The following is a 15,258-nucleotide window of genomic DNA, read 5'->3' on the forward strand; positions in this document are numbered from 1 at the left end:
TCAATTAAACCAAGAATTCAGCTTCACAACTGCAGTGGACTTGCTTTATTGTTTACTTCTTCATCTGAAAACAGAGAAATTGTGTGTGAGGACGTCATTGTTTGGGTTTATAAGAGACTCTTGGACCTGGCTGTGAATGTCTATTATCTGCTGAAAATTATTATTAAAATGACATTTCAGCATCAGCATGTTTTCCCTTCATTTATTAAAGCAATCTGTGTTAAATTTGCTTCCTATTTATCCCCTGGTAAGACTTGATTTTTTTGTGTCAAGTTGTTTATATTTGACTTTACAGTCTTTTTTGTTTTGTGTAGGTTTTTATTGCCATCATTTCATTTTAATTTTTTGAGTGCTGCAGACTGCTTGACAGAGGTAAGCACATTTATACAAAGCAGGCATAACCTTCCAGGATGCTAATTTATATCTTCAAAATTAACCATATTTATTATAATGCATAAATATCCATAAAATATTTTCTATGTACGTAAAATATGTGATATTTTCCAAATAATAAAAGATTAAGGACACCTGGTGGTTAATGGGGATTACTGGTAAATGTATTGTGATGGTTGTTAAAACAATGGTCCACAATATTTATCAACAGCGGATAGAGTTTGACGTACACTGTATAAAGAAAGAATTATCTGCAACATCCGCCTTGTGCCAGAATTACTGTCCCAGATGTCAATGCATACTTAAAAAATGGCCTTGTCCCAACTTTTTTGGAATTCAGTTTGTATTTACACACATAAACAATATGTGCTAGAATCATTTACTGCCTGATTGGCTACTGAGTGGTACTGAGGGTACTGATTGGTGAATGAGTGGGCAGAGTGCTGATTGGCTAGTCAGCTCAGCCATAAAACACATTTCTGAGATTTCTGGGATTTGAGCTTGTAACTTCAGTGTTTCACACAAACATACAAAGTGTGTGTGAGCCTGTATCACAGACATGTGAAACCTCACTGTTGAAAATCTGCAAGTGATATCGGTGGTACGAAAGTTATTAACACATGCAGAAAATCTTTCTACAGCTGCAAATCTTTATTACACATAATTTGTGAGGAATTTTCACACATTCAGAATTGTGTGTTCACACTGAAAGTGAATTTGAATTATAGACTATGAAGTTTGGGTTGCTGTGCAGTGTGAAAACACTTTTAGAATGTTTTGGACTTCTGGAACAACAACAGGAAATTGTTGTGTTTATTTTAATGTTGTTGTAAATATGGATTTGTTCTTATGTTGTGTTACTGTAGTAAATATAAATGAAAAAATTAATGTTAATAACCTGAGAAGACTCGAAGTGGAGCCGCTGCTCCTCCACGGCGAGAGGAGCCAGTGGAGGTGGTTCGGGCATCTGGTCCAGATGCCTTTCTGGTGAGGTGTTCCGAGCATTTCCGACGGGGAGGAGGCCCCAGGGAAGACCAAGAACACGCTGGAGAGACTACATGTCTCGACTGGCCTGGGCACGCCTCTGCATACCCCCAGAGGAGTTGGAAGCAGTGGCTGGGGAAAGGGAGGTCTGGGTTTCTTTAATTGGACGGCTTCCCCCACGACCCCATCCCCCAACACCACGGATAAGTTTTGGATAATGGATGGATAATAACCAAATTTCCCACTTTGTTACTTCTGCTCAATCCCAAACCACACATAGTGCATAGGGTATCACAAAAAGTATTGCACATTTTCAGAATGGCTGTGAGTAGTCTAGAAGGTAAAGTGAAGATTTGTGTGATTGGGACACAGAATTAATCAACCAAAACAATGAGTTCCACCATTTAAAGTGAACCGAAAATTTGGATAAGGAGCTATAAATAAGTATAAATATTGTATATAGTATAAAATTTATAAGTCCTTTACTCCACATGCTAAATTGCAGAGTGAAACTGAAACGTTCAGGATCAAGTCAATATAATGTAACAAAACACAAACCGTGGCTCAGACAATGGTCCAGATTTTCATTTGTTAAGATGTCCTCACATTTACTGGAGAAATCATACAAAATGTCATTTTGAACTCACAAATGTAAAAAATGAAAGAAGGAATAAGTAAAACAGAAAAGAACAATAAAACCTTAAAGATACAAAAAGTATCAATGAAATCAAAAGTGAAGCACTTTTTATTACTTTTTATTAAACTCCCATAACTGCAAACTCTTTACACCACCCTCTGTCCCTTCAGCAGAACATCTCTGTCCCGAAAACAACAAACAATTATCTCCACAACAGTCTTCAGGGCATGAACAAACTGTTCTCAGACACAATGAAAATAACATGGAATGTGATGTTAAATCCCCAATTGGAGAGGACCAAAGGGCACCAGTGGCAAGATTCTTATAAGAAGACCCATTTTCTTTGGTGTGACACCAGAAAAAGTAAATACTGGACTCTGAGAATACCTGCTTAAGACTGTGTCCTTATAGTAATATTGTTTTTTCCCTATGTTGCTCATTTATTTTGGTGGGAGGGGACCCTAGATGTACACATTCTCTTAAAAAAGTAAAACAATTGTACATGTCATTATCAATATATATTGTCGATACAAATTTGACTGTTTACAAATGTACAAAATATAAACATTTTCTTGCAATTTCTGTATAATACACACTTCATGCCACAGAGCACACACACATGATAAAATTGTATGTAGGTGTAAATGGCTGTAGCTTCTGACCATCTGTATTTGGCTGTAATAATTAATTTATTAATTTAAATACATTCCTGTAAAGAAACTTTTGTGTAAAACTAAAGTTAATCTCAAGGCTCAAGGCTGCATTTTGATGGTAATAAATCGAATGTGACGAAGCTCATGTTGTCTAATGTCTATAACTAAATGCACATATCGGAAACAAGACTTTAATATGAGCACAAAAACAAATGCTGAATTTAATCACTTTACTGCTTTATATTACTACATATAATAACAATTATTATTATTAATAATAATAATGATAATAATAGAGACTCTTAATAGGAATTTTCCTACACCACTTATTGTAAAATAAGATGCAGTATTGTTACATATACCCATAGAATAATCTTGTATTATTACACAGAACTTCAGTATTTAAATGTCCAAACATTATAATCAAAGCCATCTTTATAGTCATTCCTTCTACCAGAAGTGTATTAACTGAGAAATAAAAACATATTTACCCCAAGAAGTGGCTCTGGGCTTATCACAGATGGTACAACTAAATACTTCCGATAAAACACCTACACTACAATTATTTTTTATATTATACAAACACTAATTATACAAACAATGTATTACAGAAATGAACTATGTTTCATGTTGAGCACAAGTAGAGAAAAGACTATAAGGAAGTAGACATGATGTGGACGCCTCTTATAGTGAGTGGATTCAGCTATTTAAGGGGCACACATTACTGACACATGTTTGTATGAGCCCCCAAAAAAAGCATTGACCACTGTTGCACATGACGAGGTGATAGATTTTTTACTTATTTATAACTGCATTGAGATGAAAACAACATAATGAAATCTATTCTGTTTTTTACATTCATCATCCACCTGGCATCAGCAGGTAAGTCCACACTTTTTGTTCTTTAGGCTTCATTGTAGCAAATGATTTTTATAACAGTGTTTCCAGAAAAGTTGGGACATTTTGGAAAATGGCATTAAAATAACAATCTGTAGTTTTTTTCATTCTCATGAAAATGTATTTAACTGATAAATGTACAAAGAAGAGGCTTTATTTTTACTTTGATTGCAATTTACAAAATGTTCCATTTTTTGTGTGACAGAAATTAATATAACAACTAGAGTCATATGCAAATGTTATTTTTTTGTACTCACATGGTTTTCTACTTGAGCAAAATGGAACAAATTTTATCAGAGAAGATTTAAATCAGAGTTTAATAAAATGAAAGAAAAGACTTTGCAGTGAATAAGGTGACATTTGTTTTGCATGTTTTCACATATTTTTCCCTAAAGTTAAAGTCAGTTAGTAACTAGTCACTGTGGCTTAAATTGGGAAGAAATACAGTATGTTCTATGTAGAAGATGTGTTTACCTTTTATCATATCTATATTAGACTGGCATGCTCAAATGTTTACACAGAAATGTAGATATATGGATATTTATTCAAATGTATAGTGTATGAATATCTTTTAAAGCATTCTTAAGTAACATATAACTGCAATTCAAAACTTTAATGTAATCCTTTGTTGTTTTATGGTCCCTGTTGAGTAGAATTAAAAATGACAAATTAAGTGATAACATTTAAATCACCATCTTTAAATCATCTAAACCAAAACTCACACACATCTTTGGAGACAATATTATCCTCAAGAACAGAACAAATGACGCTCATGCTTTTTCCTTCATGGAACAAATGCAGTGACAAATAAATTTTTTAACTTGCCATTTTCAAACTACTTTACTTTTAGGCTATTTTGTGGTTAATTAAAATGACAATAATTAATGAAACTGACAGATACACAAAGAAGAAATTTCCAGTGCTTTCACTGACAAATAACATAAGGGACCAACCACATTGTTATCATCTATAGGTGCAAAAGCCAAACCTCTCATGGAAGGGGAGTGCATCGATGACCACTGCAGGAGTGACTTGCTTATGTGAGAGGTTTCCATTGAAGTGGTGGAATCAAACACTTATTTTAGTGAAACATAGGCTGCCATTAGTCTGATTTTTTTTTTTTTTTTTTTTTGGGAGAAGTTCATGATCATTTTTGCAAAACAATGCCAGGCCGCATTCTACAGGTGCTACAACTGCACGGCTTGTTAAACAGATTGTGTGTACTTGACTGACCTGCTTGCAGTCCAGATATGTCTCCTACAGAGCATAATTAAGAGGAGAATCAGGCAATGCCAGCCACTGACTTTACAGCAGCTGAAGTCTTGTACCTAGACATTAAACAGTGTAAGCAAAAGGAAAGATGATGTAACACAGTGGTAAACATGCCTCTGATCCAATGCTTTTTGCAGTGAGTTACAGGCATCAAATATATTTACCAAAATATATATATAAATTAATTTGGTCACTGAAAACATTTTAAATCTTGTGCTTTTGTCAGTTAAATAAAACTTGAAAAGAATGAACAAATCACATATTTTATATTTTAATCATATTTCACAGAAGTGACCTTTTCTGGAAATGGGATATTTATTAATAATAATAATAATAATAATAATAATAATAATAACAATAACAACAACAACACATTTTAATAAAATTATTCATTAATCCACATCCAGAATATAAATATGACCACAGTTTGCTTTGTTTACCACTTAATACAATGATGACAAACCCAAGATCAAGTATCAAAACAAAATGGATGCTGAGCCAGACCTGTGTTTAAAGTTCACTGATATATTTCCTTCCACTGCATGATTAAGCTCAGCTCTCATTAAACTGGTAAACAGTAAATGCATATGTATGACTACAGTGTACAAGTGAAGTGTGTGTGTGTGTGTGTGTGTGTGTTTCTGTGATATGATTATATATGGTACTAGGAGGTTTTGGTTAGATAATGGGTGGTAATTTGTCTAAAATGTTTAAGAACCACTGCTACAGAGAATACATTTACATTACTCCACAGCCCAAACCTGAGAGATATAGACCACTCTAACCAACATTTCACATCAACGTAGTGAGTTAATCTCATATGCAGCTGCTCCAGATTGTAGTGTATCAGTAGAAACTAAAGTAACTGAATTCATTAAAGTTTTGAAAATATAGTGTATGTTTCTGCACAATAATTTAAGTCATTCATTTTTTGTCTTGACAGCCTCCCACTCTCTGCAGTACATTTACACTGCAGTAACTCCAGGAATGAATTTCTCAGAGTTCACTGTGGTGGGACTAGTGGATGATGTGCAGATTGTGTACTATGACAGTAAGATCAGGAAAATGCTCTCAAAGGCAGAGTGGATGAAGCCCAGTGAAGAAAATTACTGGGACGAAGAGACACAGAAAAGTCAACGTCACGAGGAAACCTTCAAAGTCAACATGGCTACAGCAATGCAGCGCTTCAACCAGACCAGAGGTGTGTTTTTGTGCTGATTTCATTCATACTGAGGATGTTTAACCTTATGTTAATTGTTCATATGAATGGATGTGTCCCAGAGACTGAATTGAGTAAGGATCAGACAGAAGTGCTGTATCAGTAGATAATGTATGTGGGATTAATGTCTTGTACATGTCTCTGCAGGGATTCATACACTTCAGTGGATATACGGCTGTGAGGTGAATGGTAATGGACCTAAAAATGGATACATGCAGTTTGGTTATGATGGAGAAGACTTCCTCAGTCTGGATCTAAACGCTAAAACCTGGACTGCATCTAATCCTAAAGCTCTGATAACCAAACAGAGGTGGGAAAGTGAAGACAAGGCTTCTCAGGTTAAGAACTACTTGGAGAACACCTGTATCGACTGGTTACAGAAGTATGTGGAATACGGTAGATCCACTCTGGAGAGGAAAGGTAAATGATCTGATGCACACACTGCCACTCTCATGACTCTCAACACTTGCAGATCATTTAGGCCTGGTTCAGACTCACAGCTCCAAGTCTGAGCTGTTTTGCTGAGGACAGATATGAAGAGCATAATAACACACGAATAAATTAAAATTGGTGGTGCTTGAATGTTACAGTCTTAGTTGTTTGAATGTTAATATGGATGGTACCAGAGTGTGAGTTAAAATCAGTGATGTCCGATAAAAGAGAAATGTGACGTTCCATTGCGGCAGATTTGGAAATTTGGAAATAAAGTAATATTGAGACAGTTTTGGAAATGCCTACAATTTGGCCCAAAATCTAAAAAAAAAAAACATGGAGACAAAATTTTTTTTTGTGCATTTGCCCTTACAGACCACCTTATCCTAACATATATATATATATATAATGGTATTCTTTTATCATTATGAAAAATCTAAAATTGTGACATAACCCCAGATAATGCAGTGAGACATGCAGTAAACAGATTAAACTGCTTTTATGAGACCACAGAATGGTAGTTTCATGTTCTCACAGAGGTACACCTCTACATTTCCATCCAGTTATCTGCTGAATATCTCTTAAGGGGTTGGGGGTCGAGGAGGGGGACTGCAGCTGTTGTTTCTGTCTAATGTGCAGCGTTCATTGCTACTCTCATTTGTTATATTGATGAAAGTCAGATGATAATTTAGGTCATATTTATGCAGAAATATAGAAAAGTATAAAGGGTTTACAAACAATAACTGCTCAGTTCTTTTGGCAGGTGATGAAAAAGAGAGGGACAGGTCAGTTGTGCTCTATGTGACTCTCAGTTAAGAATGGCTACAGCATCACTAGGAATTCATTTTGAGTTCTCCCAGTGATATAGCTATTATATGGACAGGGACCACTCATAAAATAATCTCTGTTGTGGTGGGTCTGGAGTGTACTCAGAGTAACTGGGCACAAGGCTGAAGTGTACCCTGGGCTTGGCCTCAGTCCATCACAGAACCCAACACTCACTTACATCTATGGACACTTTTGAGAAGTCAGCCAATCATCCAGTTTGTTTCTGGACTGTGGGAGGAACAACTGGAGGAAACCTACACAGACACAGGTTGAGCGAACTCCTTACAGAAAATGACCCAAGGTGGGATTTGAACCCATAAACTGTCGTTACCACGACGTGTTAATCTTGTATCTAGTCTAACTATAGTACCTGAAAGAATAAGTTCAAATAAAAGTTTCTAGTTCTTAAAAAAAATACTTGAAAGACGAAGACGACCTCTTGGAAGATCAGCAGGTTCTTTATTTGGAGAGTTATTACAGAAGGCCTCCTGCAGACTCACTCACAATGACATACTGAAAACCAAAGTTTACGTACACTTTTTGGGGTGAGATCATCTCGCTCCTTCTATTTTGCATTAAGTTGCATTCCATAGAACCCCAATTAAAAAGGCATTCTTATCTCATAAGGATGTCTTATCATACTGTACCAAACAATCTCATGCTACCATTCTCCTTTTTTCCCACAGAGTTCAGGCCTGAGTTTTAAACTCAAGTATCACTTTGACCATTTTAATATTTTTTGGCATAAAACTCATTTGTTTAAAATAATTCTCATGTCTTTATATTATTTGTTTATTACAGTCACGTGTTTTCTAAATTCTTGCCTCTGGGGAAATGTCCCATGCCTGATCTATGAATAAGTGAATTCTCCATCAAAACCTAGGACCCTAAAGCTCTGCAACAGTAAAACTCCCTGTAGTGCACTCATAGTGACCTTGAAATAAGATCACTACCCACTACTCTCTCTCTCCTCAGTTCCTCCTGAAGTGGATGTTTTCCAGAAGAACTCATTTGCTCCAGTGGTGTGTCATGCTACAGGTTTCTTCCCCAAAGATGTGTCGATCATCTGGAAGAAGAATGGAGAGGTTATTCATGAGAATGTAAGTCACAGTGAGACACTGGTCAACGAAGATGGAACTTTCCAGAAGAGAAGTATTCTGACCGTCTCACCTGAGGAACTGGACAGGGACAAGTACACCTGTGTCATTCAGCACGCTGGACTATGGAATGACTTAACCCTACGGCTGGCTACAGGTAAAATAAAGCTGAGTCTCTGGAGCATACGAGTGCATATTGTGTACAGTATTACAGTGATAAGACCACCTTATCACTTAAGGTGGTCTCAGACTTACTGGTGGTGATGAATTACTTTTTTCTGGAGTCAATACAGATTTCTCACACATTATAATTTTCCTGTGTGTGTGTGTGTGTGTGTGTGTGCGCCTATTACTTATTTGTGCCCAATGTGTGTGCGTCTCTTGGTTATGAATACATTTCTCTGTTATGAGGGGTGCACTCTTTTTCTGTACTTACTACTTTATGTGGGTGCCTCTGTTTTGTGTGTGTGTGCACATTAGCACTTACAAGCTAGTGTAATTATTAGGCCAGTAATGCACAAACCCAGTTCTTTTAGCTGTATAACGTTTCAAAACTGTCACTAGCCAGAGTGCACAGTTTTGTCTATGTTTACTGCTGATAGAAATCGTGCCATTTAAATGATGTGGAATGCTCCAAAATCACTATAAACAGGTAATCTAATGCATGGCCATAAAATGCTCACCATGTTCCTTAAAATGTTCCAGAAAAAAATGTTTTAACATTTTAAGAGCGTGCAGAACACTTTATTATGTTGTCTCTTGGTTGTCTTCTCTCTCTCTAGCTCCCTTGCTATCTCTCTCTCTCTCTTTCTTTCTTGTGAGCCATTGTTTGGGGAGTGTGATCATTCTGACTGAGAGAAAGCTGTGTTCTCTCTCTCTTTTTGTGAAGTGGATCGGTTCCACGGGAACTCTTCTTGTCCGGTGGGGTGTCATGCAACAAGTTTCTTTCCCAAACCAGTAGTGATCTCCTGGCAGAGGAATGGAGTGACTCTTCATAAGAACGTGGCTCTTGAAAAGAAAATAGTCAGTAAGGGTGGAACCTTCCAGAAGACTAGTGTCCTGTGTGTTTCACCTGAGGAACTGAACAGGAACCAGTACACCTGCACTGTTCAGAACTTTGGACAGGATCCCAGGATCACATCCCTGAATGGTGAGAAAATTCCGCTTCATGGAAGAGTGTAAACAGTATTTTCAGAATCTTTTCACAGACACACAACACTGACATTCTTTTTCTCATTGGTGTTTCAGATGGGCCGTCAGCACTACTTTTGTATATTTCCATTTTTGCTATATCTTTAGTTTTCATCATTTTTATTTATTGGATAATGTTGACAAACTCAGGTAAGAAAAACTTAATGAAGAATATTATACCATACGCAGAGATGGGAACTGACAACCTTACTGCCAAAAGCAAACACTAAACAAGGCTAATACAGAACAAGGGGCTAAATACAGAGCAAAGCTAAGAAACAGAGACATGAAACAGAGACATGAAGCACAGACAACATACATACAATGACCCACAACCAGGAAACACTGACAAGGATTATATCAAGACAACACAAACAAGAAACACCTGGGAACAGATAAAGACGTGACACTAGAAACACAAGAGAAGGGTATCACATGACCTGAGAACAAGCAGGAAGCAGACACAAGACAGAGGGAAAGTCACATGACAAGGGGAGCACAAACAAGAAACAAATAAAAACAGAACACAAAACTAAGCACGCTACAGCAAGATTCAAGGGCATTACATGCATGCAGACACCCTTCTACCAGATGGTGGCTCCAAACAACAATACATCTCTACTACACTCTAAGCCCAGACACACACACACCAGCAAATAAACGTTATTTAAAACCCTATGAACACTTAAATACTATTAACAATACTCTCAAAATAACCTCTTAAAGCTACAATCAGGGGAGCTTGCAGTGCATGCTGGGAGACCAGGAAGTCTCTGGTTCTGCTACAGTATTAACCTGCTCTATTAAAAAGCATTAGTTAATATATATTAAAAGTTGGCATAATGGAAATGACCACATGGTTGATTTGTAGCATTAGATATTAGGATTATGTCATGATTTATTTTAATTCCACTCTCTGTGTTCAGCAGATTCTTCAGATAATTCTGTGTTCACAGAGGTGATCTTCTCTCAGGTGGACTTTCCGTCTGCAGGTCAGTTACAGTGCTGTGTGAACACTGAAGACTGTCCTATAACTGTCTTTTATCTGGGACTGAATAATAAATTATTTATATTGATATTTACTGAAATTTTGTTTTTGTATTTACAGAGAATGAAAGGCATGGAATTGAAGAGGAAGTTTTCAGTTCATTTCTTTTATTATAGATTAGTTTCCTACTGGGGTGGCTCAGCGGGTACTGTTACAGTCACACAGCCCCAGGGACCAGGAGGTTGTGGGTTCAAGTCCCGCTCCGGGTGACTTTCTGTGAAGAGTTTGGTGTGTTCTCCATGTGGCTTTCCTCCAGGTGCTCCGGTTTCCTCCCACAGTCCAAAACCATGCTGTGGTAGGTGGACTGGTGACTCAAAAAAGTGTCCATAGGTGTGAGTGTGTGTCACCCTGTGAAGGACTGGTGCACCCTCCAGGCTCTGGACCCATCCGCAAAACCCCGAACTGGATAAGTTACAGGCAATGAATGAATTAATTAATGTTTCATACAGCAACCCCAGTTCCCAAAACATTGTGACAGTGTGTGAAAGATAGCCATCATTTAATACAACGTTTTTGTTTTACGTACACATTGTTGTAAATATTTTTACATTTGCAAACTTTCCAAGAAAGTGACAGTTGCATGTTTAGCTCCATGTTACTTCAGTTTTCCATTTGTTTAGTTTTCCATTAAACCAAGAATTCAGTTTCACAACTGCAGTGGATTTGCTTTATTGTTTACTCCTTTATGTGAAAACAGAAATGGTGTGTGAGGACATCATTGTTTGGGTTTATAAGAGACTCATAGACCTGGCTGTGAATGTCTATTACCTGCTGAAAATTATTTTTAAAATGACATTTCAGCATCAGCTGGAACTTACACCTATAGAGTAGGGTTCCTTTCCAACCTGTCAGTAATTATAAACTAAAAGTTAAATTTGCTTCCTATTTAAGAGCCTTTGGTAAGGTTTGAATTTTTTGTGTCAACTTGTTTATATTTAACTTTTACAGTCCTTTTGTTTTGTAGGTATTTATTGTCATCATTTCATTTGAATTTTTTGAGAGCTGCAGACTGCTTGACAGAGGTGAGCACATTTCGACAAAGTAGGCATAACCATCCAAGATGCTAATCCTCAAACCGGACTCCAAAAAGGTTGGGACACTAAACAAATTGTGAATAAAAACTGAATGCAATGATGTGGAGATGGAAAATGTCAATATTTTCTTCGTAATAGAACATAGATGACAGATCAAAAGTTTAATCTGAGTAAATGTAACATTTTAATAGAAAATATGATAATAAAATTATGATTTAAAATTTCACAGTGTCAACAAATACCAAAAAAGTTGGGACAAGTAGCAATAAGTGGCTGGAAAAAGGAAATTGAGCATATAACGAACAGCTGGAAGACCTATTAACACTAATTAGGTCAATTGACAACATGATTGGGTATAAAAAGAGCTTCTCAGAGTGTCAGTGTCTCTCTGAAGCCAAGATGGTAAGAGGATCACCAATTCCACCATTGTTGCGCAGAAAGATAGTGCAGCGATACCAGAATGGTGTTACTCAGCGTAAAATAGCAAAGACTTTTAAGTTACCATCATCAACTGTGCATAACATCATCAAAAGATTCAGAGAATCTGGAACAATTGCTGTGCGTAAGGGTCAAGGCCGTAAAACTCTACTGGATGCTCGTGATCTCCGGGCCCTTAAACATCACTGCACCTCAAACAGGAACGCCACTGTCAAGGAAATAACAGAATGGGCTCAGGAATACTTCCAGAAAGCATTGTCAGTGAACACAATCCACCGTGCCATCCACCGTTGCCAGCTGAAACTCTACAGTGCAAAGAGGAAGCCATTTCTAAGCAAGCTCCACAAGCTCAGACGTTTGCACTGGGCCAGGGGTCTTTTAAAATGGAGTGTGGCAAAATGGAAGACTGTTCTGTGGTCAGATGAGTCACGATTTGAAGTTCTTTATGGAACACTGGGACGCCATGTCATCCGGACCAGAGAGGACAAGGATAACCCAAGTTGTTATCAACGTTCCGTTCAGAAGCCTGCATCACTGATGGTATGGGGTTGCATGAGTGCTTGTGGCATGGGCAGCTTGCATGTCTGGAAAGGCACAATTAATGCAGAGAACTATGTTCAGGTTCTAGAACAACATATGCTCCCATCTAGACGTCATCTCTTTCAGGGAAGACCCTGCATTTTTCAACCAGATAATACCAGACCACATTCTGCAGCAATCACTACATCATGGCTACGTAGGAGAAGGATCCGGGTATTGAAATGGCAGCCTGCAGTCCAGATCTTTCACCTATAGAGAACAGTTGGCGCATCATAAAGAGGAAGGTGCGACAAAGAAGGCCCAAGACGATTGAACAGTTAGAGACCTGTATTAGACATGAATGGGGGAGCATTCCTATTTCTAAACGTGAGAAACTGGTCTCCTCTGTCCCCAGATGTCTGTTAAGTGTTGTAAGAAGAAGGGGGGGATGCCACAAAATGGTAAAAAATGGCCTTGTCCCAACTTTTTTGGAATCCGGTTTGTATTTACACACATAAACAGAATGTGATAGAATCATTTGCTGCCTGATTGGCTACTGAGTGGGCAGGGTACTGATTGGTGAGTGAGTGGGCAGCGTGCGGATTGGCTAGTCAGCTCAGCCATAAAACACATTTCTGAGATTTAAGCTTATAACTTCAGTGTTTCACACAAACATACAAAGTGTGTGTGAGCCTGTATCACAGACATGTGAAACCTCACTGTTGATAATCTGCAAATGATATCTGGTGGTACAAAAGTTATTAACACAGGCAGAAAATATTTCTACAGCTGCAAATCTTTATTACACATAATTTGTGAGGAATTTTCACACATTCAGAATTGTGTATACACACTGAAAGTGAATTTGAATTATAGACTATGAAGGTTGGGTTTCTGTGCAGTGTGAAAACACTCTGAATGTTTTGGACTTCTGGAACAACAACAGGAAATTGTTGTGTTTATTTTAATGTTGTTGTAAACAAGTTGTAAACATGGAATTGTTCTTATGTTGTGTTACTGTAGTAAATATAAATTAATGTATATATAAAAATAAAAAATAGATTAATGTTAATAACCGAATTTCCAACTATGTTTCTTCTGCCCAATCCCAAACCACACATAATACGTATGGTATTAGGAAAAGTATTGCACATTTTCAGATTGGCTGTGAGTAGTCTAGAAGGTAAAGTGAATTTTTGTGTGATTGGGACACAGAATTAATCAACCAAAACAATGAGTTCCACCATTTAAAGTGAACCGAAAATGTGGATTAGGAGCTGCTAACTAAGTATAAATATTGTATATAGTGTAATATATATTGGCGGCACGGTGGTGCAGCAGGAAGTGTCTCAGTCACACAGCTCCAGAGTCCTGCTCCGGGTGACTGCCTGTAAGGAGTTGGTGTGTTCTCCCCGTGTCCACGTGGGTTTCCTCCAGGTGCTCCGGTTTCCTCCCACAGTCCAAAAACACACGTTGGTAGGTGGATTGGCGACTCAAAAGTGTCCGTAGGTGTGAGTGAATGTGTGTGTGTATGTGTTGCCCTGTGAAGGACTGGCGCCCCCTCCAGGGTGTATTCCTGCCTTGCGCCCAATGATTCCAGGTAGGCTTTGGACCCACCGTGACCCTGAACTGGATAAGAGGTAACAGATAATGAATGAATGAATGAATTCTCATTTATTTTGGTGGGAGGGGACATGTACACGTTCTCTTAAAAAAAATAAAACAATTCTAAATGTCATTATCAACTGTTGGAAAGTGATTAATTTCATATTAATTCCATATTTTATCTCTCCTCTACCTGTGTATCTTCGGTTCATAACTTTGATGCTTGGTGGAGGGGGGGGGGGGGGTTATGTGTTTGCTCCCACTGAAGGTGGTAGAGAGTAACCAAGTCGCGACCAAGAAACATCTCTGTAAACTTTTCCATCTCTACTTTAAAATGAAACATCTTTACTCTCTTCACACACATGACTCTGTCTAATTCATTCTCAGCAACCTCTCAACACCTCAATGCAACACAACAAATAATGTTTACAAATGTACAAAATTTAAACATTTTCTTGCAATTTCTGTATAATACACACTTCATGCCACAGAGCACACACACATGATAAAATTCAGAGAGACTCTAAATGTCTTTGTAGTGTAACTGTATGTCGGTGTAAATGGCTGTAGCTTCTGACCATCTGTATTTGGCTGTAATAATTAATTTATAAATTCCTAATTAAATTAATTAATTTATTAATTTAAATACATGATTGTAAGGAAACTTTTGTGTAAAACTAAAGGTAATCTCAAGGCTCAAGGCTGAATTTTGATGGTAATAAATCGAATGTGACGAAGCTCATGTTGTCTAATGTCTATAACTAAATGCACATATCGGAAACAAGACTTTAATATGAGCACAAAAACAATTATGAATTTAATCACTTCTATGCATTACTACTTATAATTATAATGATGATAATAATAGAGACTCTTAATAGGAATTTTCCTACACCTCTTTTTGTAAAATAAGATGCAGTATTGTTACATATACCCATATAATTATCTTGTATTATTACACAGAACATCAGAATTAAAATGTCCAAACATTATAATCAAAGCCATCTTTAT

General features: G+C 37.3%; 1 protein-coding gene across 1 annotated transcript; it reads left to right on the plus strand.

Annotated features, from left to right (window-relative positions):
- The first annotated feature begins 3,500 nt into the window (after positions 1-3,500).
- On the plus strand, positions 3,501-9,594 carry LOC136677900 (H-2 class I histocompatibility antigen, Q10 alpha chain-like). Its single transcript, XM_066655596.1, has 5 exons — positions 3,501-3,549; positions 5,780-6,037; positions 6,203-6,475; positions 8,291-8,569; positions 9,302-9,594. The coding sequence occupies exons 1-5, from the start codon at positions 3,501-3,503 to the stop codon at positions 9,592-9,594; spliced, it is 1,152 nt and encodes a 383-aa protein (XP_066511693.1).
- Positions 9,595-15,258: the final 5,664 nt, after the last annotated feature.

This window comes from Hoplias malabaricus, chromosome Y (assembly GCF_029633855.1).
Source record: "Hoplias malabaricus isolate fHopMal1 chromosome Y, fHopMal1.hap1, whole genome shotgun sequence".
In the NCBI taxonomy this organism is placed as follows: Eukaryota; Metazoa; Chordata; class Actinopteri; order Characiformes; family Erythrinidae; genus Hoplias; species Hoplias malabaricus.